This window comes from Dendropsophus ebraccatus, chromosome 9 (genome assembly GCF_027789765.1).
Source record: "Dendropsophus ebraccatus isolate aDenEbr1 chromosome 9, aDenEbr1.pat, whole genome shotgun sequence".
Taxonomy (NCBI): Eukaryota; Metazoa; Chordata; class Amphibia; order Anura; family Hylidae; genus Dendropsophus; species Dendropsophus ebraccatus.
The window spans coordinates 66,370,999-66,395,933 of NC_091462.1; the positions used below are offsets into that span (position 1 = coordinate 66,370,999).

General features: G+C 45.4%; 1 protein-coding gene across 1 annotated transcript in view; it reads right to left on the minus strand.

The window, feature by feature from the left end:
- The window catches only part of SF3B1 (splicing factor 3b subunit 1), a 128,364-nt gene that overhangs the window by 27,123 nt on the left and 76,306 nt on the right, over positions 1-24,935 (minus strand). The window contains exons 12-13 of the mRNA XM_069983565.1: positions 22,946-23,125; positions 4,464-4,550 (exon numbers count right to left, since the gene is read on the minus strand). Coding sequence (XP_069839666.1) covers positions 4,464-4,550; positions 22,946-23,125 — 267 coding nt within the window. The remainder of the gene's footprint in view (positions 1-4,463; positions 4,551-22,945; positions 23,126-24,935) is intronic.

The window sequence follows — 24,935 nt, forward strand, 5'->3', positions numbered from 1 at the left end:
TTTACACATATACTAGAAGCCCCCCTGGGGGACTTCTAGTATATACACTTGGATCTCTCATTGAGATCTCTGCAGCATAGATATGCTGCAGAGATCCATGAGATCGGCACTCGTTTGCTTTCGGCTGCTGCAGCCGAAAACGAACGAGTGCCGAGCCGAGGACGGCGCCATCTTGGACGCGTCCCCGGCCGGCATCAGTAACGGAGATCGCTCCTCCGGGACAAGGTCCCGGAGGAGCGATCTCCCCCACTAGACCCCAGGGAAACGTTGCCTCCGGTAATCGGAGGCAGCTGTCAACTTTGACAGCTGCCTCCGATTAGCTAATTAGCGGGCACGGCGATCAGACCGTGCCCGCTAATAGCAGCGGTCCCGGGCTACTCGCGGCACCCGGGATCGCGGCACTTCAAAGCGGGGCCGCCGCGCGGCCCCGCTTTGAAGTGCAAGTGCGGACATATGACGTACCGGTACGTCATATGTCCTTAAGAGGTTAAAAAATATTTTGTGGGAGCTGACCCCCGACACCCCCTCCGGAAGTAAAAAAAAGCATACATACCCAATAACTGTCGACCACGTCCTCTTTTCTCGGGCGCCATCTTGTGTCGATGTCAGAGCTGCGGGCAGGCCTGGTTGGTCTTCCTCCTCTGCGTTTTCTAGTAAAGTGAATGGGAGAGGTGACGGGGACGCGCCCGGCGGGAGATTCAATCGCGGCGACTATGAAGTGTGTGTGTCTTGCTTTATCCCACCGGAGTTGTCCTTTAAATGAAGGTCCTAATTTAAATGTCTTTTAGCATTCTTCTTTAGCATACACTTCTGTGTATTCGAAGCAAGAACCGCTGCGGATCGGGTATCAATTCACCCCTATGATAGCACATATTTGCAGCGGGATTGACATCCCGCTGTGAATATGTGCTTTAACTCTGCAGTGAGTCTCCCGGCTCCAGTCCCGCTCAGCTGATCTGAGCGGGACCGGAGCCGGCAGCCTCACTGCAGCCGTGCCGCCGAGCAGGTAATGTATGCTCAAGGCGCAAGGCCGAAGATGGGCTGATGGGGGGATTTGGCCGGGATGGGGGGGGATGTGCTGCCGCCGGGGATGGGGGATGCGATGGAGGGGCTGCGGGCACCAGGGAGTTAAAGCACATATTCACAGCGGGATGTCAATCCCGCTGCGAATATGTGCTATCATAGGGGTGAATTGATACCCGATCCGCAGCGGTTCTCGTTTTGAATACGCAGAAGTGAGATCCGCTGTGGATCCGGTAGGTGTGAAGGCACCCTTAAGGGGAATCTGTCAGCTGTAATTCATGTTCCAAACAGCTGACATTCTTAGAAAGCTTTTTGCTTTCTGAATGTAAGATAATAGTTTTATACTACAGTTAAGGGCCACAAACAGACATGAAAGGTAATGTGTGTCATTGTCTTAACAGCTAAGCTGATGGCCATTATGTCTAAGGATGATTTGGACCTAGTTGCTGTAATAGAGACCTGGTTCAAAGACTCTAATGATTGGGAAATAGCCATAGCATGATATATTTTGTACAGGAAAGATAGAGCAGTGAGAAAGGGAGGCGGGGTAGCATTTATGTTAGTAATAGTCTTAAATCAACAGTGACCCAAAATATATATAAAGAAATTGAGACTCTCTGGGTTTGCATGTAGTCCAAATGATAGGCGTTATCTATAGGCCATCTGTGCAAACTGAGGACTATGATAACATGTTGATTGATGAAATTACCAACAGTCAGTAAAGGGGGACATTGTAGATATGGCGACTTCAACATGCCGGAGGTGGATTGGAATATCCCTTGTGCACTTACAGGGGCATCTCTAAAATAGCTTGTGAGGTCACCAACCAGAGGGGAGAAAATTCTAGATTTAATAACTTCAAAGAAGAAAGAGAGAGGCACCACTCTGTCATTTAGTGATCTGTGGCATAAAGCAAATAGTTCATGCTAACAGACCACGTGGACACCATTCCCCTCAAAGTGCAAAAGCTGTTCAAAGAAACATGTCATGATCTCTACAATCATTAAGGCGACTTGGCTCTTGTGCATTTGTTTCCAGAATCCATTTGGCTTTTTTTTGGCGTAAAATGTTTATACTTTTGAAATTTATGGGATTCAAGCATATAAATGTTTAGCATTATTTTGATGTATTTCTTGCATATGCTTAATTCGGTGCCCCTGGGTCAGATGAATGGCGTCCACATGGTCTGCTAGCATGGACTGTTTTATGCCGAAGATCAAGCTTTCATCTTTGAAAATAATACATGGACTTGTTCTGCTGGAGAGCAGCAACCCTAAGGGTTTAAATTAAATAAGTGATATTCTCCTCGTGTGAACACGGCCTATGACTGTTTGGGCAGTGCCGGTACTGTGTCTCGATACATGAATTCTAGATTTAGCATTTGCTAATGAGGATTGGGTGACTGAAGTTAGAGTTCCAGTAACCACTAGATAAATCTTAAGAAAATGGGAGTGTATTTAAAGGACAACTCTTGCGCTAAGGAAAAAAAAAAAAAAAAAATCAGAAACATGTTTTTTTATACTTATCATCCCTTCTGAGCTGTCACTGTTTGAATTTCCCGCTGTCTGCGTACCCCGAGCTCCAGTCTCGGTCTTCATTTCTTCTTTACTTCCTTGTTTCAGTTTCCCATGGTGCAGTTTGGATGCTGTGGCATCCAAAGCCGACCCCTGCACCGACTTTGTAAGTGCCTGCCCTTCCATTCACTTCAACTCCCATCTTACACTAAACATGGCCCCCTTTCTCTTCAATAGGGCTCCTATATAAAACACACAGGTTCTCAGCAGGTGCCCTGAAGCTGCATACACATACCTTTCACTTTGCAAACTAAACTACCTTGCAAAGTAAATCTGCAGGATAGCTGTCCCTAAAGTCCCTATTCCACGGGATGACTGTGAAGAAAACGAGTGCTGTCAGCGCTCGTTTCCTCCTCTATCCCCGCTTTCTGCTGACACTATTCCATGCGTCGGCAGCAAGCGGTGAGTACAGCAGAGGCAGCGGGAAGCTGCCCGGGTGATCGCTGGATTGTCCAAGCAGCCCATAAAGGATAGCAGCGGTCTGTTGACGCCGCTCCTATTCCGTAGGGCGATGGCAGCAGATCGTTGCCAACATATTGAAAGGCAAACGACTGCAATAATCAGTTGGCTGATCGTTGCCTTCTATTAAACAGAACATTTTAATAGACATGACTCATTTACTCACTCGCAGGGGGAGTGTATGGTGATGAGGGGGTCCTGTCCTGTAGCTGCTTATGTGCTTGGAGTCAGTTAGGGCAGAAGATAAGCAAGTGACATGCCTTATTCACTTACGGTCTCCACAGCATATTGTACCATAATGAAACTGCAGGAAAGCTTTTTTTTATTTTTTTATTCTTGAATTGTAGAATGTCAGATGGCTTATAGCTTGCTCAGCCAATTGGAGCTCAGCAAGCTGAGTCACCTGACAAGGCAGGAGTGGGAGGCTGGACTAAAGGGACCTAGACCAGCCACCCTCTTGATGACGACTGTCACAAGATGGTGCCGACAGAAGAGCTATGTATGAGTTTACTACACTTCCTGGGGGGTGGTCAAGGGAGGAAAGATAGGCAAGGTGGCAGATAGGCGATTGAAGCATATTACAGAGTTATATAACTTTACAATGTGTTTCAATTACTAGAATAAAAAAACTTTTTCACCTGAGTTTTCCTTTAAATAATGAATTGAAAACAGTGAGAACGAGTGGGCAGTAATATATATAAAAAAAAAAAAAAAAAAAAAAAAAAAAGGAATTTTAAAAAGGCAACTAAACAGCATGCACAAGAAAGTAGCGAAAAAGTAAAAGGAAGAAGAGATCACTGTTTACTAGGAGATGTTAAAAAGAGAAGCCTATAGAAGGTATAAAGCAGACAGAGAAGCCTATAAAGTTATACAGAAAGAAGCATAACGGATTATAAATGCTGCTAAAAAGAGGAAGAAATTAAAAAATCTGTTAAGGAGCAGAAGAAAAAAATCGTTCTCCAGATATATTAGTGACAGGAAGATAAGTAATGGGGACAACACATAAGGCAATCGCTTACCATTTGCATAGTTACTTCTGCTTTCACAATGATAAAGCAGAAGTTTGTACCACTTTTTTTGCACAAAACTGTGGTTTGCGCTATAAATGTTGTACAATTTTTTACACTCTGTACTGGCAACAGTGATTGCGGTGAGTTCATCATTCCCAACAGCAGGATGACAGAATTATGCAATTATTTGCTATGCTTACTAGTCAAAAACACAACTGCACTAAACATTGAAGTAACCTCCTTATTTCAGGGCTATCAGCTTTAACACAACCTATTTTCAAATACTCAATGTGGTTTCATACATCTGTTTTTAAATATATCCCACTGTAGCTTTTGCTGCACTTTTAAGCCTGCAAACTACTCATACTTCATAATAATAAACCACAGCATAAATTACCTTCGCCAGGTTGGATATTATTTCTCGTCCTTCTACTCTGGCATAATAATCTTCATCAATAAGCAAGGGTTCAATAACCACTAGAATCTGAAAAATAAAACTAATGAATTTATCGTAGCAGCAGCAGGAGATCAATGGCAGCAATATATATTATATATACACACACACACACTATATCAATCAGAGACACACTTTTCACTTGAATTGAAAACATGAACTGTTTCCCTGTGTGGCAAGAAAAAGCATTGCACGTCACAAAATGTTTACAGGGGTATGGTTTATCACAAGCCCTTTCAAAAAGAGGTGTCCCCAACCCTCTGAGCCAGAAGACCCCACGGGTCATTTCACAGCAATTAATTTGTGGGCCACAGGCGGCAGCAAATGAGCACTGATCAGAGATTGGGGCAGCCGGTATGCATGAATGATCCTTGTATTGTTCAAGCAGCCATGGAAACGGAAAACATAGATATGTATATAATGGTGTTGTCACTTTTCAAATGACAGGCAGTGAATACTTACAATCCTCAATGCTTTTCATCCGACATCCTGTTCTCCCATCCTCAGCCACTCTTGTATCTTCAGGTCACTGCCTCCTCCAGAATGATTGAAAAGCAGAGGCCTGAAGATACAGCTGGAGGACTGGATGCATGATCACAAGCAACGTAAATGGCAAGTTTACACAGCTTGCTGTTTACACATGTGTGGCTGACAACGATAAATCTTGAAGCAGGCTCAAAAGACACAAACATCCTAAGATTTAGCGTTTCCCGCTCCTCAGCTCATCGCTGTCACTTTTACACGGGCTGATTGGCAGAATGAGCATCTTTGCTCATGTAAAAGGCCCTTACAAGGGGTAAGGACCAAAAAGCATTCTTTTTGTTAAAGTTCTAGGTGGGCCAGTCTGTGGTCCTGCATTGGCATCAGCTGCATTCATACAATAGAATTATGCGAATATTCACAGTTAAAAAAAAACAAAAAAACAAAATAAACACATTCTCTTCCTGGTTTCATTGGGGGGTACAAAATCATGGGTATAGATTGGTGGCTACAACAAGCAAGTGGTAACTAATAGGCTACACCACTCCTGCAGGTACTAAGCTAGTCAGTTTGTATGCAAGTAGTAATAGGAGCAACCAGGAGAAGCAAGAAAAGACAGTAAATCTACAAACCACACTGCTGACTGAAAATTGGTGTGGAAGGGAAACCATCCTGCAGAACCATTAAATGCCCAAGGACACATGTAATTATAGGAGTACAAAAACAGACACTGCTGCACTAGGGGACACAGGACCATAAAATGTCCTAAGGCAGTCCCCAGCAAAGGGAACAAATAAAGATAGCAAAGCTAGTTAACATTCTGCTGTCTGCATAGACTAGTGATCAGGACAGGATTTAAAAAACACTGCACCCATAAAAACAGACTAAAGTGTGCAAAGGCGACCCATAAGCGGTCAGGTGCAACTGAGGAGGTCTAAAATCACATTGCCCACGAAGTCCCCAGGACTGCAGTATGTGAGCAATTGGCAAGCCCTAGCTAAGGGGGGGAAAATGAAAGGCTGAGCATATGGCCATCCGGATGAAGGGATTGTAGCCTTGAATGCACAACATGGACAAGGGTCAGGAATCAGAAGAGAACGAGAGGAAAAGCTGAAGAAGAGACAAGCAACAAAAAGGAAGCTGCATGTCCAGAAAGCTTAATGGTACGTTAACACCTACAGGATCTGCAGCTGATTTTCTGCAGCAGATTTCATTTAAATAACTGAACACAGCATCAAATCTGCTGCAGATCTGCTGCAGATCCTGTAGGTGTGAACGCACCCTAAGGCTACGTTCAAACGCAGCAAAAGTGGCGGAATTCCACGGCGGAGCCAGCCACCCTGTCATAATGACAGTCTATGGGAGGCTCGTGCGCCTTCTCTCTCGGAGCTGAAGAATGAACAAGTTCATTCTTCAGAGTCGAGAGAGGAGGCGTGTGAGCCTCCCATAGACTGTCATTATGACAGGGAGGCTTGGTGGCATGCCGCGGTGGATAATTCTGCCAATTCTGATTTTCTTTCAAATCAACTGGTGTCAGAAAGTTATATAGATTTGTATATAGTATTTCCCATACTTATTAGCTATTGTACAGTGCTGGCACCCCTTCAATTGTCAAATACAGATTGAGGGTGCCTTCACACCTACCGACTCGCAGCGTTAATAACGCTGCAAGTCGGCTAGGTCCTGGCAGATCACTGTCAGTACATACACGCAGCGGTCTGAACGACCGCTGCGTTATGTAAATCTGCCGGCTGCTTAACCCCTTCTGATGCCGGCCGCCTTCCGCTCAGCTCTGTATACATTACCTCCTCGCTCCACGGGGTCCCTGCGTCCTGCTCTCGCGCCCGGCCAATCAGTGTTTTGTCCTGCCGCAGCCACTGATTGGCCGGGCTGGAGAGCAGGACGCCGGGACCCCGTGGAGCGAGGAGGTAATGTATACAGAGCTGAGTGGTAGGCGGCCGGCCAGCATCAGAAGGGGTTAAGCAGCCGGCAGATTTACATACACGCAGCGGTCATTCAGACCGCTGCGTGTATGTACTGACAGTGATCTGCCAGGACCTAGCCGACTTGCAGCGTTATTAACGCTGCGAGTCGGTAGGTGTGAAGGCACCCTGAAAATGATTGCAATCACAAATGCTTTGGTAATGATATCTGCATTTATTTTGCTTGCAATGAAAAAAACACAAAAAAGAGAAAAAAAAAGTATTGGCACCCTCAGCCTAATACTTGGTAGCAGAACCTTTAGACATAACTGCGAACAACCGCTTCCGGTAACCATCCATGAGGTTTTTTTTACAATGCTCTGCCAAAGAAAAATGGTCTAAAGTTCCAGCAAATTGCTCCAGGTCCCTGAGATTTGAAAGGTGCCTTCTCCAAACTGCCATTTTGAGAGCTCTCCACAGGTGTTTTATGGGATTCAGGTCTGGACTCATTGCCGGCCACTTTAGAAGTCTCCAGTGCTTTCTCTCAAACCATTTTCTAGTGCTTTTTGAAGTGTGTTTTGGGTCATTGTCCTGCTGGAAGGACCCATGACCAGGGCTGTGGAGTAGGAGTCGTGGAGTCGGAGCTAGTTTTGGCTGGAGTCGGAAAAAATGTACTGACTCCAGCTTTTAAAAAAATCTTAGAACAATTTAGAATTGAGTTTTGATATGAATTTTATAAGTTTTGCTCATCAATATATATTATGAGCAACATTTTAATAGGACACTGGCCCTATTAGATAAGGGCGGTCGAGGAAAAGTTGTCGGTCACTATTTGGCAGTTTGTTTCTGAGCTGTAAGAGTCCATTGTGTGGGGGAAGATCTGTGCTGTTCTCTCCCTGGATGCTGGATTACTGTATATGAGCAGCAGTGTAATATGGAGCTATCCTGTGTAATATAGAGGAGGAGAAGACATAAGTAGTGTTGCAGTAACCTATGTAATCAATGTGGTGTTTTTCTTCAGTGTTCTATGGCTGCAGTAGGCTGTGTGTATGCTATGGCTGCAGCATGCTGCGTGTGTATATGTGTGCTTTGGCTGCAGCAGGTTGTGTGTGTGTGTGTGCGTGCGTGCGTGCGTGCGTGTGCGCGCGCTCTATGGCTGCAGCAGGCTGTGTGTGTGTATGTATTCTATGGCTGCAGCAGGCTGTGTGCGTGTATGTGCTATGGCTGCAGCAGGCTGTGTGTGTGCGCGCGCGCTATGGCGTGCAACAACACCCACAGTGACCCCTTTATATCACTATGGCTGACCTCTGATATTACAGGTATCTGGCATTGTTAGCAGTGTTTCTGTGTATGGTGAATATTTAGTTAGAAACATAGAAGATTGTGAGCAGAAAAGACCACCTGCTCCTTCTAGTCTAGTTATGAGTAGTTCAGGACATGGAGGCTGGAGACCAGCTGCATCCACTGCACACACAGGAGAAGCTGCTTTATATCTTTCCTCATTCCCTCAGAAATAGCCCCAGGATCATGTAAGACATTAGGGAGAAGCTGCTGAGCCAGTGTGATAAATAACTCCCCCGGTATATGACTGGCCATTTATTAAGGAGCAGGAGTCGGAGTCTGAGTCAGAGCTGCGGCTTACCGACTCCACAGCCCTTTTGCGCTGCAAAATTTGTTGGTAGTCTTCAGACTTCATAATGCCATGCACACGGTCAAGCAGTCCAGTGCCAGCAAAGCAACATCAGGGAATCTTCGCCATGTTTGACTGTAGGGACAGTGTTCATTCTTTGAAGGCCTCTTTTTTTCCCCTGTAAACTTTATGTTGATGCCTTTTCCCAAAAAAGCTCTATTTTAATCTTATCAGACTAGAGAACATTCTTCCAAAAAGTTTTTGGCTCTCAGGTAAGTTTTGGCAAACTCAAGCCTGGCTTTTTTATGTCTCTGGGTCAGAAGTGGGGTCTTCCTGGGTAACCTACCATAGAGTCCCTTTTCATTCAGATGCCGACAGATAGTACGGGTTGACACTGTAGTACCCTCGGACTGCAAGGCAGCTAGAACTTGTTTGGATGTTAGTCGAGGTTCTTTAGCCACCATCCGCAAAATGTTCTGTTAAAATCTCTTGTCAATTTTTCTTTTCCGTCCACATCTAGGGAGGTTAGCCACAGTGCCCTGGGCTTAGAACTTCTTGATGACACTGCGCACGGTAGACACAGGTCTTTGGAGATGGACTTGTAGCCTTGAGATTGCTCATGCTTCCTCACAATTTGGCTTCTCAAGTCCTCAGACAGTTCTTTGGTGTTCTTTCTTTTCTCCATGGGGTACACACAAGGACACAGGTTGAGTCAACTTTAATCCATTTCAACTGGCTGCAAGTGTGATTTAGTTATTGCCATCACCTGTTATGTGCCACAGGTAACAGGTGCTGTTAATTACACAAATTAGAGAAACATCACATGATTTTTCTAAGGGTGTCAATACTTTTGTCCACCCCTGTTTATCTTTGGTTTGGAATTATACCCAATTTGGCTTTTTGACAATTCTTCTTGTGCATTCTTTGTCTATTGAAATTAAATGTAGAGATCAATACCAAAGCATTTGTGATTGCAAACATTTTCTGGAAGAAATTCAGTATTATCTGACAGAATTGCAGGGGTGTATGTAATGCAGGAAATGTTTCGTTTTCAGTCTGAAACAGAGCTCTCTGCTGACATGTCTGGTCGAGACAGGAACTGTCCAGAGGAGGAGAGGTTTACTATGGGGATTCCCATTAAAAAAAAAAAACCTCTCCTGCTCTGGAGAGTTCCTGGCTCAGCCAGAGATGTCAGCAGAGAGAACTGTGTATGCCAAACCACAGAGTATAGTGGGCACCACCCTATAACCTGAGTGCTAAAACAATGCATATAAGAAACACAGAAGGACTATGAAGAAAAAGCATATGCACAAAAAGGTAGCACATCAAGAAAAAAAATCTTTATTTAAATATTAAATATATACAAAACAGGAGCAGTAAACCTAGGGAGACAAGCCCCGAATACCACTCAACATTTAAAACACTAAAATGTCATCAATGGTCCGGCTGGCGTCCCAGCCCAGACTCAACACCCTACCTGACCCCGGACACAGCACACCAAAACTAACAAAAATAATGGGTAATGCAGTGACTAATAAAAATTAAATGTGTACCGAAAACAAAATCACCGTGTGGGATCGAGTAGATGAAAGGATAGGTCAGGTGGGAAAAGCAAAAACATCCCACGCGTTTCGCCGTACCCGGATTCCTCAGGGATGCTGGACTGCACATGGTGATATTGTTTTCAGTACATTTTTCATTTTCATTATTAGTCACTGCATTACCCATTATTTTTGTTATACTTTAGAGTTTTTTCTCTTGCATTTAACTTGCATTTTCTCTTGCATTTAATTTATGTGCCGAGTCCGGGGTCAGGTAGGATGTTGAGTCCGGGCTGGGACACCAGCCGGACCAAGGATGACATTTTAGTGTTTTTAATGTTGAGTGGCAATTAGGGCTTGCCTCCCTAGGTTTACTGGGCCTATTTTGTATATATTTTGTATATTGTCAGGCTATTTAACCCTTAGGGGACACAGCCAGTTTTCATTTTTGCGTTTTCGTTTTTCCCTCCTCGTGTATATAAGGCCATAGCGCCTGCATTTTTCCACCTAGAGACCCAAATGAGCCCTTATTTTTTGCGAAACTAATTGTACTTTGCTATGGCAGATGTAATTTTTGCCTAAAATGTGCCGGGAAACCAGAAAAAAATTATACGTGTGGTGAAATTGAAAAAAAAAAATGTTTTTTGTTTTTTTTTTTAATTTGGGGGGGGAGGGTTGTTTTTACTCCGTTCGCCCTGGGGTAAAACTGACTCGTTATATATGTTCCTTAAGTTGTTACGATTACAACGATATGTAACATGTATAACTTATTTGATTTGATGGCTTGTAAAAAATTAAAATCTTTTAAAGAAAATATATGTTCCTTAAAATCGCTCCATTCCCAGGCTTATAGCGCTTTTATCCTTTGGTCTATGGGTCTGTGTGAGGTGTCATTTTTTGCGCCATGATGTGATCTTTCTATCGGTACCTTGATTGCGCATATATGACTTTTTGATCGCTTTGATCGCTTCTGGATTTGATGCGACCAAAAATGCGCAATTTTGCACTTTGGGATTTTTTTGCGCTGGCGCCGTTTACCGTGTGAGATCAGGAATGTGATTAATTAATAGTTCGGGTGATTACGCATGCGGAGAAAGCAAACATGTTTGTTTAATTAATTTATTTATTTTTATTAATAAAATGGGGAAAGGGGGGTGATTCAGACTTTTATTAGGGGAGGGGATTTTGTGTTATTAAAAATACATTTTTCTTTTACTTTACACATATACTAGAAGCCCCCCTGGGGGACTTCTAGTATATGCACTCTGATCTCTCATAGAGATCCATGCAGTATAGTTATACTGCATGAATCCATGAGATCGGTGTTCTATTGCTTTTGGCTGCTGCAGCCAAAAGCAATAGAATGCCGAGCCGGGATCAGCGCCATTACGGCGCAGACCCCGGCCCGGGATGGATGCGGGGATCGCCCCTCCGCAATCGCGCCGCAGGGGGGCGATCCCCCCACTAGACCACCAGGGATGGATATGGGCAAGTATTTAGAAGCAGCTGTCAACTTTGACAGCTGCTTCTAAGTACTTAATTAGCGGGCACGGCGATCGGACCGTGCCCACTAATAGCCGCGATCCCGGGCTACATGCGGCACCCGGGATCGCGGCAGTTCAGAAAGGGGTCGCCCAGCGACCCCCCTCTGAACTCCCATAGCGGCACAAGGACGTTCAGTAACGTCCTGGTGCAGCTATGGGTTAAATAAAGTTGTTGTTTTTTTTCCTTAATGTGCTATCTTTTTGTGTATATGCTTTTTCTACATAGTCCAGCAGAGAGAACTGTGACAGATTGGATATAAAACAACTCTTCCGGCATGACAAACAGCATCTAATAAGTATGGGAAGACATGAGATTTTTTAATAGAAGTAAATTACAAATCTATATAACTGACGCCAGTTCATTTAAAAGAAAACGATTTTCACTGGACAACCTCTTTAATGTAAGAAAAGAAAAAAAAAAAAAAAAAAAAAAAGGAAGGGGGCCAAGGAGGAAAGAAGCTCACTTAGGGTACAAACCCACACACCGTATACACAGCAGATACGCAGCAAATACGCAGCAGATTTGTTGGTACAGATTTGATGCTGTGTTCAGTTATTTAGATCTAATCTGCTGCGTATTTGCTGCGTGTTCGCTGCGTATTTGCTGCGTATCGCAGCAGTAAATACGCTGCATATACGGTGTGTGGGTTTATACCCTTAGGGTGGGTTCAGACTATGGAATCTGCGCGGACAGATTTAACAGGTCAATTCTTTCAGCCGCATGCGGAATCCGCCCGAGCTTAGAATGGTGCCTATAACAGGCTCGCAGCCGTGAGTGTGTTCTAGCGACAGAATCCGCTGGAATTTATCAGCGTGGATTCTGTAGTCTGAACCCACCTTTAGTGGATGCAGGAGACAGGTAATGACCAAAAACAACCAATGGATAAGCCAGAAGGAGACAATGTGCCCAGGACCAATGACTCCTGCCGAGGAGGTTGGTTATCTAATATGCGTGAGTAAGGGGGCTGAAACGTCGCGTCACGGCAGAAAGGAACTCCGTTGTATGCACACCTGATACAAGCCCGAAGCATTCCAATGTGAAAAAAACATGTGAAATAAGAAAAGAAATAAATGAAAACCGATGACAACAAAACATGAGTCAAAACTCTTTTGTATGAATACATGCATTATAAGTCACAGTAGTTCATTTAGTGCTCCAGCAACATTGGTGTATAATGTTGGGATGTGTTGAATCAAGGGAGCTTCAAATATTAAATATAGGAAGTCAAGAGCACTAGTAGAGGAAGGCCAGCCAGAGGACTGCAATATCCAGAAAAACCCAAGTGAGAAAAACTCCAGAAAGTGGAAACAAAGAGGGTAAAACCCCTCAATTCTATAGAAAAACACAAGCAGATAAAACATGAATACTGAAGTACCCCAAGATACCCCATAGATGGACGAGTACAGATATGAGATGTGAAGCAGCTATGTGCTCTCTTGGACATTAGGGGCCACATGTGCTTCTTCAAACGGGCTTGTAGTAATAAACTCAAGCTATAAGTCCCAGCAACAATAGCAAGCAGTGGATAAAGTGTGCTGCCTTTTTCAGGCCTGAGACAGGGCCAAGGTTAAGGATGTGGCTGGGCAGAGTGGCATGGCCACAACAGGAAGTGGCAAAAATGTAGTTGGTTAGCCAGCCAAAGGACCCCAAAAAGCAGCGAGACGTGGTGCAGAACAGGCTGTGGAGAAGAAGCTCCCCTCATTTTCAATCATGGTTGTCACCAGTAAAGACTAGGCAACAAGACCCAACTGGACAGGAGCTGAGCTGCAGTTACACATTGCCATCACTAACTAATGCTGCGTTTACACAAAGCGATAATTTGCCCAATTGATCGTTGACCGACTTTAGAGCAACAATTGGGTTTTATAACCATCAGCGTTTAGAGTAATAAATCGTAAGAAAAACCGTTAGAAAATTCGTAAGAAAAATCATTATTGCGATCGTTTAAGCCAATCTTTTACATAGGGGCATTCTTTGAAAGACTGTTTACACGAAGCAATCTGCGAATATTTTAGCTAACAACGATTTGAGAACATGTCGAAAGATCAAAATGAACGATTTTTCGCTCGTCGCTTGATCATTTGCTGTGTTTACACAGAACGATTAACGATTAAGTTATTGCGAAAATTCGAACGATAATCGTTTTGTGCAAACAGCATTAGGAGCAAATGAAGAGCTACGCACAGTTACAGACTTAAAGCGGCACTATCAGCAGTTTCTTCACAGAGAACCTGCTGATATGCCGCAGTAGCTGTTTATCTCAGGAGTATATTGCCTTAAAAGGAATGTGTCGCAAAGTTAAAAAAAAAAATTGAAAGTGTTAAAACTGAATTTGTTATTTTTTTTGTTAATTTATGTGTTTTTAATTTTTTTCATGTAAGGAAATTAACAATCTAATTTTCCATATTTCCCAGTGATGGCCACCAGGGTGAGCTCCAGCAGGAAACTGCTGGTAAAAGCAGCCTGAAAGACGGATGCTGAAAAAAAGAGGCGGTCCCTGCTCAACTGCTCTGACATCACCTCCTTCCTCTTTTCAGAGGGAAATAAAGAGGGGAAAGGTACTATTAGGTGTACTGTTGGGCAGCGCCATTTTTGTTGTTGTCTGCACAGCAGTACACATACAAGAAGCATGTCCCTAGCCTTTCATAATACACCTCAACCTGCTGCAGAACCACATACAGCTCGTCTGCCTAAACGCTGGGTGTAGTAGCAGCAGTAGGGGGCTGGGTGTAGTAGCAGCAGTAGGGGGCTGGGTGTAGTAGCAGCAGTAGGGGGCTGGGTGTAGTAGCAGCAGTAGGGGGCTGGGTGTAGTAGCAGCAGTAGGGGGCTGGGTGTAGTAGCAGCAGTAGGGGGCTGGGTGTAGTAGCAGCAGTAGGGGGCTGGGTGTAGTAGCAGCAGTAGGGGGCTGGGTGTAGTAGCAGCAGTAGGGGGCTGGGTGTAGTAGCAGCAGTAGGGGGCTGGGTGTAGTAGCAGCAGTAGGGGGCTGGGTGTAGTAGCAGCAGTAGGGGGCTGGTGTAGTAGCAGCAGTAGGGGGCTGGGTGTAGTAGCAGCAGTAGGGGGCTGGGTGAAGTAGCAGCAGTAGGGGGCTGGGTGAAGTAGCAGCAGTAGGGGGCTGGGTGAAGTAGCAGCAGTAGGGGGCTGGGTGTAGTAGCAGCAGTAGTGGGCTGGGTGTAGTAGCAGCAGTAGGGGGTGGGAGGATGGGTGTAGTAGCAGCAGTAGGGGGTGGGAGGCTGGGTGTAGTAGTAGCAGTGGGACTAGGAGGCTGGGTGTAGTAGTAGCAGTGGGACTAGGAGGCTGGGTGTAGTAGTGGTAGCAGTAGGAGGCTGGGTGTAGTAGTGGTAGCAGTAGGAGGCCGGGTGTAGTAGTAGTAGTAGGGGATGGGTGTAGTAGCAGTAGGAGGCTGGGTCTAGTAGTAGCAGTAGGGGGCTGGGTCTAGTAGTAGCAGTAGGGGGCTGGGTGTAGTAGTAGCAGTAGGGGGCTGGGTATAGTAGTAGCAGTAGTAGGAGGCTGGGTGTAGTAGTAGCAATAGGGGGCTGGGTGTAGTAGTAGGGGGCTGGGTATAGTAGTAGCAGTAGGGGGCTGGGTGTAGTAGTAGCAGTAGGAGGCTGGGTGTAGTAGTAGCAGTAGGGGGCTGGGTGTAGTAGTAGCAGTAGGGGGCTGGGTGTAGTAGTAGCAGTAGGGGGCTGGGTGTAGTAGTAGTAGGGAGCTGGGTGTAGTAGTAGCAGCAGTAGGAGGCTGGGTGTAGAAGTAGCAGTAGGGGGCTTGGCATAGTAGTAGTAAGGGGCTGGGTGTAGTTGTAGTAGTAGGGGATGGGTGTAGTAGCAGTAGGAGGCTGGGTGTAGTAGTAGCAGTAGGAGGCTGGGTCTAGTAGTAGCAGTAGGGGGCTGGGTCTAGTAGTAGCAGTAGGGGGCTGGGTCTAGTAGTAGCAGTAGGGGGCTGGGTATAGTAGTAGCAGTAGTAGGAGGCTGGGTGTAGTAGTAGCAGTAGGGGGCTGGGTGTAGTAGTAGGGGGCTGGGTATAGTAGTAGCAGTAGGGGGCTGGGTGTAGTAGTAGCAGTAGGAGGCTGGGTGTAGTAGTAGCAGTAGGGGGCTGGGTGTAGTAGTAGCAGTAGGGGGCTGGGTGTAGTAGTAGTAGTAGGGAGCTGGGTGTAGTAGTAGCAGCAGTAGGAGGCTGGGTGTAGAAGTAGCAGTAGGGGGCTTGGCATAGTAGTAGTAAGGGGCTGGGTGTAGTAGTAGTAGCAGTAGGGGGCTGGGTGTAGTGGTAGCAGTAGGGGACTGGGTGTAGTAGTAGCAGTAGGGGGCCTGGGTGTAGTAGTAACAGTAGGGGGCTGGGTGTAGTAGTAACAGTAGGGGGCTGGGTGTAGTAGTAACAGTAGGGGGCTGGGTGTAGTAGTAACAGTAGGGGGCTGGGTGTAGTAGTAACAGTAGGGGGCTGGGTGTAGTAGTAACAGTAGGGGGCTGGGTGTAGTAGTAACAGTAGGGGGCTGGTGTAGTAGTAACAGTAGGGGGCTGGTGTAGTAGTAACAGTAGGGGGTGGGAGGATGGGTGTATAGTAGCAGTGCGACTAGGACGCTGGGTGTAGTAGTGGTAGCAGTAGGAGGCTGGGTGTAGTAGTAGCAGTAGGGGGTAGGAGGATGGGACTGATCTTCTCCCAGCTAGGGCTGCACGGGGGAGGGGGGTCACTACTCATGTGTGAAGGGTCTTATCTGCGGCGCACGGAAAGCAGGGGAGGAGGAGGGAGTGGGAGGTGGTGTTTCACTTGTGATGTTGAAGCCCGCACACTTTACTTTCATAAAGGTGCGGCCTTCACAAACATGGCATGCAGCCCTCCCACAGTGTCAGGATGCTATGTACTGAGCATGTCTGTGTGCATGCGCAGCACACACTGACGGAGCCTCCAGTGCAAGTTAACAAGACGGACTCCGTCGGTTCACTTCAATGATCTGGAGGTGCCGTAAAGTGTCTGTGTGTGTCGTGAAATGACGTCACACACACAGACACTATAAATATGGCAGCCCCCTGTGCAGAAATAAATGTTATGAATAATACTCAAGCACTATGTTAAAAAAAAATCCAACACACTTATTTGTTCTTAGTACTATTCATTTAAAAAAATTCAAAAACATGACACTGTCCCATTGAAGGAGAAGTTCAGGCATAAGTATTTTTTAATATGTTATTACTTATGGAAAGTTAGACAAATCCCTAATATACATTAATTATGGGAAACACACATATAGGGCTATTTCTCTTAATTTAGTAGATCATGGGGTCTTTAAATTCTCTCACAGATTTGTAGCGTCACGAATCAGGGTGTAATTCCTATGAAATGTCCAGCAAGGTGCGCACTATATATATATAGAATTCAATGAGTATTATTGACATCTATCTATATATAGTGCGCCCCTGCTGGACACTCTACGGAATCTATGGCTGTAAATGTAAAAAATGTCTGTCTGCACACATATACACTGTACTACTCCCCCATCATTTGCTCATAGTATGAGCAGATTATGGGGGAGTAGCACCAGGGCCATCCCCATCAACAACTCGTCCCCCCAGCTGCCGCCACATATGCTCTGTACTACTCCCCCATCATCTGCTCATAGTATGAGCAGATGATGGGGAAGTGGTACCAGGGCTATCCCCATCACCGCCGGCAGCCGCCGATCCGCGTCGAGGTCCCTCAAGACGCAAGTATAAAGTTTCTTATACTTGCGTCTTGAGGGACCTCTGGGAGGATCGGCGGCGGCCCGGGGGGTTCTCGCATGCGCGGGAAGCAGCCCGTCTCCGGCAGGACTGCTTCCCTGCGCAGTGGCAGTGTATACAGCCCACTTTGAAGTTATGAATATGCATAGTGGGTGGGGCGATGCTCTACGGCCCAGAGCAACGCCCTAAATGCTCTTATGCTAATAATTTACATAAGAGCATTTAGAGATTTTACAAACAATACGGGGGTGTACAGGGGTTAAACTTATGGCAATATACTCCTGAGAAAAACAGCTACTGCGGCATATCAGCAGATTTGAAGAGCCTGCTGATAGTGCCGCTTAATTCACCAATGAGTGATCACTGACTGATAGTAAATAATCACTAGCCCAAATTTTTTTTTTGCAGAAATCAACAGTACAGGCGATTTTAAGAAACTTTGGGTTTATTAGCCAAAAAATGCACTTATCATGAAAAAGCAGTTTGAGGCTCTTCCCCTGTCTTCATGGTTCTCTATGGAGAAGTGAGGAGTGGAGGGAGATGAGGCACCAAAACAGGAAAACAAAGAATTAAAGCGTCTCTGTACCCACAATCTGCCCCCCCCCCCCCCCCAAACCATTTGTACCTTCAGATAGCTGCTTTTAATCAAAAATCTGTCCTGCGGTCCATTGGGCAAGTGATGCAGTTATTGTCCAAGAAAGCAACTTTTAAACTTGTAGCCCGTGCCAAACGGGAGTATCTCTGCCCTAACTTTGCACCACCCCTCCCCGTCCCTCCTCCCCACCCTCTTCATCGTAAGGAATGCTCCAGGCAGATTGCATCCTATTCCCCACCTGTGTCAGGCCGGCAAATGGGCTGGAAGTTTCAGTGGCATTCCTAATGATGAAGAGGGTGGGGAGGAGGGACGAAGGGGTGGTGCAAAGTTAGGGCACAGATACTCCCGTTTGGCATGGGCTACAAGTTTAAAGTGTTTTTTTTAGGACAATAAGTGCATCACCTGCCGAATGGACCACAGGACAGATCTTGGATTAAAAGCAGCTATCTGAAGGTACAAGTGGTTTGGGGGGGGGGGGGGGGGGGTGTCTGATTTTGGGTACAGAGTCGCTTTAATCCTTAGGTTCTCTGCTGGTGACTAATCTCCCTCCTCCCCTCTCCAAAGATTAGACAGGGCTCGACTGATGTAAACTAGTCGAGATTTCTTGAAAAGTGAATGACAGAGAGAGAAGTGGGGAGTGGACCCGGGAAAAGTCTTTTTGAATGCAGATAATGGCATATTTGCCTAATAAACCCAATTAAGTTTCTTAAAATCGCCTGTTCTATTTATTTCTGCAACAAAAAAAGGACAGTAACACTTTAATACCAGGATGAAAATGTTTTAGACAAGCTGTATTAAAGTGTCACTGTCATTAAAACATTTTTTTGCAGAAATCAACAGTACAGGCAATTTTAAGAAACTTTGTAATTGGGTTTATTAGCCAAAAAAATTATTTTTATCATGTAAAAGCAGTTTGAAGCTCTCTCTTTATTGTTCTCCTATGGAGAGAGGGAAATGAGACACAAAAACAGGACAACAAAGTTCATTTACAACTACATGACCCGGCTATCTCCTCTGACAGTCAGCACTGACCTCTCTGATCTCTGAATACCGCTGTCACCCAGCTCTGTGCCTGTAATCCTCTGCTCTCTGCTGCAGATTAACTCCCCTCTCTATAGAACAGACAGGGTTGTGTCTGATGCAATAAGTCACAATTTCCTGATATTTTGCAAAGAATGGAAAAGAGGAGGGAGGTAGGACCTGGGATAAGTATTTTTAAATGCAGATAATGGCATATTTGCCTAATAAACCCAATTACAAAGTTTCTTAAAATCGCCTGACTATTGATTTCTGCAAAAAAAAAAAAAAAAAAAAACGACAGGGACTCTTTAAATCCTCAGCAAGTTAACTGGGAACTATCCTGTTAAAAAAAAAAAAAATTACATGTAATACAGAGAGGTCAAAAGTTTTGATCAGTCATTGTTGAAAAAAGCTTTAAAAATATATCATTAAAGGGGTACTCTGAGCTGTGGGTCTTTTTTGCCTATGGCCGGGAAGGAGGTGGATGAGTGTAATGACGTCCCCTTACCTCCCCGGTTCCAGCGCTGTGTCCCGGATCGCGCCACTCCGTTCCGTGCTGCCTGGCCGCTTCCTGTTCTCCGACGCGGGCTTGAGATGTGACGTTTCAAGTGCGCTCAGCCAGTCAGTGGAAGAGGCAGGATCACTTCACATCTCAAGCCCCTGCAGAGACCAGAAAGCAGCCGGGCAGCGCAGACCGGAGTGGCGCGATCCTGGATACGACACTGGAACTGGGGAGGTAAGGGGACATCATTGTCCTCATCCACCTCTTCCCGGCCATAGGCAAAAGAGACCCCCCAGTACCCCTTTAAATAGATTTCTTATAATATGGGTTATTAATATACTTATTGATATGCACTGTTTAAACTAAGTAATGTACCATAAGTCATGAGTAAAAAAAAATGAAGATTTAGGAGTCTGCTCACTTTACCCCTAGAAAAATTTCTCCCTTGTATCTTCCCATATGTTGTAAATTTTAGCCTAGACGGTAAGGTTCTTTGTCTTCTTAACTCTTATAAGGCCTAACTAAGCTGCTTTTGCTCAGACACCATTTAAAGAGTCACTGTCTTTTTTTTTTCCAGAAATCAATAGTCCGAGCAGTTTTAAGAAACTTTGCAATTGGGTTTATTAGGCAAATATGCCATTATCTGCATTCAAAAAGACTTTTGCCTCCTCCCTCCCTCCTCTTTTCCATTCACTGCAAAATATCAGGAAATTGTGACTTGTTGCATCAGACACAACCCTGTCTGTTCTATAGAGAGGGGAGGGGGGAGGAGGGACATGAGTCGGCAGCAAGAGCGGAGAACAAAAGATTACAGGCACAGAGCTGGGTGAAGCTGTATTCAGAGGTCAGAGAGGTCAGTGCTGACTGTTAGAGGAGATAGCCGGGTCATGTAGTTGTAAATTAACTCTTTGTTGTCCTGTTTTGGTGTCTCATTTACCTCTCTCCACAGAACAACAATGAAGACGGGGGAGAGCTTCAAACTGCCTTTTCATGATAAAAATTCATTTTTTGGCTAATAAAGCCAATTACAAAGATACTATTGTTTTCTGAAAAAAAAAATTAATGACAGTGAAACTTTAAATGAGAACCAGTCACGGTGGTTTGGGTAATTTGGAATTTTACAGTAATGCAATGGCCTTAAAGTGACACTGTCACCCTCTTTTTCCATTTTGACTGCTCTCCACAGGGTAAAGGGTAAATGTTACAGCCTTCATTACTTATTTTATATTATATCTCATGGTACTTGTTCTGGTAAAAAGTAGTTTGTATCACCTGTGGATTGGTATATGTGGGCGGGGCCTTGTGGCCTTTGTGCCACATCTGTGACGTCATTGACGCATAGGCCCCGCCCCCTCAGCAGCCATTGGAAGGGCAAGCCTAAAGCTCTAGGTCCCACCCCCTCTAGATTGTCATATACCAATGTCCACTGAGGGGGAGGGGATATGTGACTATGATGTTACGGATGGGGGTGGGGCTAAGTAGCACTAGGGGCGGAGCGATGTGGCACAAAGGCACATATACCAATCCACAGGTGATAAAAACAACTTTTTACCAGAACAAGCACCACGAGGTGTAATATAAAATAAGTAATGAAAGCTGTAACATTTACCCTTTACACCTGTGGAGAGCAGTCAAAATGCAAATAGGGGGTGACCGTGTCACTTTAAGTCCCAGGGCTTTACTGTAAATACGTCATTACTTTTATGGCCTCTGTGTGGCACTAAAACAGTTTTTATAAACTGTCACGCACGGCTCTTTTCAAAAGAGTCGGCACGTGACAGCTCTGCCAGATGTTCCTGGCATCCCCTGCGCTCTGGAGATACAGAGCAATCTCGCGAGATTGCTCTATAGCTCACTGTTAATGTCCCTGCAGCCTATAACTTACACTGCAGAGACATTACAGTGCCACCCATCCACCATACAGTGCAGGATACAGGCACAGGGGAGAGAAAAGCAGCTCCCCTGTGCCTGCATCCTCAGCTCACAGCCTGGCCAGCAGAGGAAGGGATTCACTGCTTTAACCCTTTCCTCCTGGCTGGCCTGTGAGCAGAGTATAAGTGCTGCACACCTATGGAACGGCCACGTGCCGATTCCAGTTCTTTCACGGATCCAGGGCTTCTTTCCTGAGTTACAATCTTCTTCCTGCACTTCTTCCTTCACAGTTATGCACCTATATGTATTAAGGCCAGCAGGAGAGGAAGGGTTAAGGCATACAGGAGTTTAGCAGCCCAGTACCAATAATCTTTAGATATGATGCAAAGGCACAGAGGTACTCCAAAAAATATTACATGCTTGCATACACTAGCCCAGTATCTTCAGCCATTGTAGGTTTATATTCCCATTTTCAGCAGTCAGTATCACAAATTACAGGTTTAGATACACTGGAGAAACCCTATAGTCCAAAGCACTGACACTACTGCTGATTAGGGGCTGAGGCTGCGTGCACAAACGCTTGTAATCCTGCAGCACACAAGCTTGGAATCTGGGAGGTGTGACCTGTGTGTGCAACTGCCAGCCTGTGTGTCAAGCTGCCAGCCTCAAGATGGCCATACTTCTATGAGCTGTTTCCTTGGTAGTTTTCTTAAAATATAATGACAGAATTTAGAGCCCTAATGCTTCTAGGGGTGATTTGTTTTAAGTTTGGTTATATTTACTACCTCCCTACTGTAAAATAACTGTATACTAGGTGTGTCTCACCTCCTTGCCGGCAAGTAAAACAAATCCTAAAGGGGCCTATTCCACGGGAGCGATAATCGGCCGAATCAGCCCCATTCAGCCGATTATCGCTCCCGTGGAATAGATAAAACGATTAGCCGATGATTGGGTCATCGGCTGATCGTTTATTTAGGGTGAAACCTAAAATCGGTCCCCCACTGCGCATCACTACGGTGGAATAGCGGTGAGCGGCGGGTGACTGACTATTTGAGAAGCAGCAGCATACATTACCTGGCAGGACTTCTCCTCCGCTCAGTCTTCCCCCCCGGGTCCCGCAGCACAGCACCAGCAGCTCCGGAGCGGCCTGACTGAGCAGTCAGACCACTCAGCCAATCACAGGCCATGACCGCCGCGGCCAGTGATTGGCTGAATGGTCTGACTGCTCAGTCAGGCCGCTCCGGAGCTGCTGATGCTGTGCCGCGGGACCCTTGAAGGAAGACGAGCCGAGGAGATGAAGTCCTGCCAGGTAATGTATGCTGCAAGAACATCGGTAACAATGTCCCTGCAGTCCACACTCAACGATCATCAGGCCGTGGAATAGGCCCAGTAAACGAGCGCCAGTCTAGTAAATCGGCGCTCGTTTACATCATTGATCGGGCCCCCATCGGCCCGTGAAATAGGACCCTAACTCTGCAGTTTGTGTCCCTGATCGGCAACTAAAAATTTCCCTTACAGTCATGGTCTCGGTATTCAGACTTCCAACAAATTGCTAGTATTTTGTCTGGTAACTTCTGCAAATTTAGCACAATATAGGCAAATTGACATACCTTATGTACATACGGTCGAACCAAGTCATCCAGCTTATATAAAATTCTGTCAATAACTTTTACTAACAAATGTCGTTCTTGGTCTTCAAGAGTTGGAGACATTAGTAAAGGAAGAATTTGATTAAACAGTGGCCCAGCTCCAAACTCACGGGCTTTGTCTGTAATCTGACGCAAAGCTGCCTGTGGGGGGGGGGGGGGGGGGGGGGGGAGAGAAACCCAAAAAATAAAATTGTAAATATACATGTTCTGAGATACTTTGTCATCTACAACATTTTACCCTTCTATTATTGATCTCACAGTCCAACTCTCAAAAAAAAAAAAAAACACTCCTGTGATGGTCAATAGCAACACCCTCCTGCTGGTTCAACAGCACTTTACAATTCAGTTCAAACTAAACTTTTAATGTCACTGTCCTTGGGGTAAACAAACAGCCTATTTCTACCTTTTCATGCTGCTCTGATGTACTCAGATGCCATCTTCGGGTCCTGGCTGAACAATTCTGCCTCCACTTCAAGGATGGACTCGTCTGGCAGTGACAGCCTGCTCAGCCAATCATTGACAGACAGGGCACTGACAGACGAAACAGTCCTGGAAGTGGAAGCAGGATCATTCAGCCTGGACCTGAAGATGATGTTGGATGACACCTGGGACAGCAAAAAGGTAGAAATAGGCTGTTTGCTATGTATACTTCAAGGGCAGCAATGTATTAAACATTAATGCCGATCTGTACTCATCAACTCCCAAACCACTGGTACCGTTTGATTGTTGAGAGTAAATCCTTCACGAACGTCGTGTGACGTGGTACCATGGTTGGGGTGAAAACATTCTTTTATTCATGAGTAGCGTTGTCAATGCGTGGCCTAGGGCGTCCATGCTGTATTTCTTCTATTCAGGTCAAGCTTCTTGTTCTAGACTACCAAGTGTAGAGCACCTGTCCAGTCTTCACCAGCGTTCGGAATGTCATTTGTGCAGAGCAGGCGCTGTGAGAACGACTGCAAAGTAGAGCCTCTAACTCTTACAGCGCTTGCACCGCCCAAATGACAGATCGTGAACGTTGGTGAAGACTGCACAGGCACACCAAACATGGTAACCTAGAAGAAGCAGCTTAGTCGAGTCCGCCTTCACCACTTTCAATCACTCTGTCACATGCACAGTATTATTACCAGGGCTGAATAGAAGAAATACAGCCAGGGGGTGAAACTAAAGATGAGGGAGGGAGGAGGAAGGATAACAGGCGTTGTGGCCTAGGGATGGATGCCCTAGGCCACGCCTCATTGACACTGCTACTCATGAATAAACGTTATTCACCCCAACTAAGGCACCAGACGGATTTTGTGACACATGACTGGGAAAAATTTACTATGAGCAGTTGAATGGTACCAATGGTTTAGTGGGGATGAGTTAGTGAGTACAGATCCACTTTAAGTTTGAGTGGAAAACCATTTAACTGCACAGTAAGAAATTAATGAAAATGGTGTTGGTAGTTGGTGTTCTGGACAAAGCTAATCTAGCAATTTTCAGTCTAGCCATTAGCCTAACAAAATTAAAGGTGTAGTGCGGTGTTTAACCCCTTAAGGACAGGGCCAATTTCGATTTTTGCGTTTTCGTTTTTTCCTCTTTGTGCTTAAAAGGCCATAGCACTTCCATTTTTCCACCTAGAAACCCACATGAGCCCTTATTTTTTTTGCGCCACTAATTGTACTTGTACTATTGGCCCGTCAATAGCAGTGAGTACCTGGCTGCATATAGCAGCCGATCCTCACGTGTGCCCTTTTGTTTCATTCTCTGTTGCCCTTGGTTACGGCCCACTGTGCAACCGTGCTCAGTTATATCGTCATATGATCTGTCTCATAAGTACTGGCAGTTGGTTTTCACTTCACATGCAAGCAAACAAGGGGGTATTGTGGGAAGGTGTCTGTACGGTTGCATTGCAACAGCAAGGTCACAGTTCAGAGAGGACACCAGGGAGTCAATAAATCCATGGGGAAGA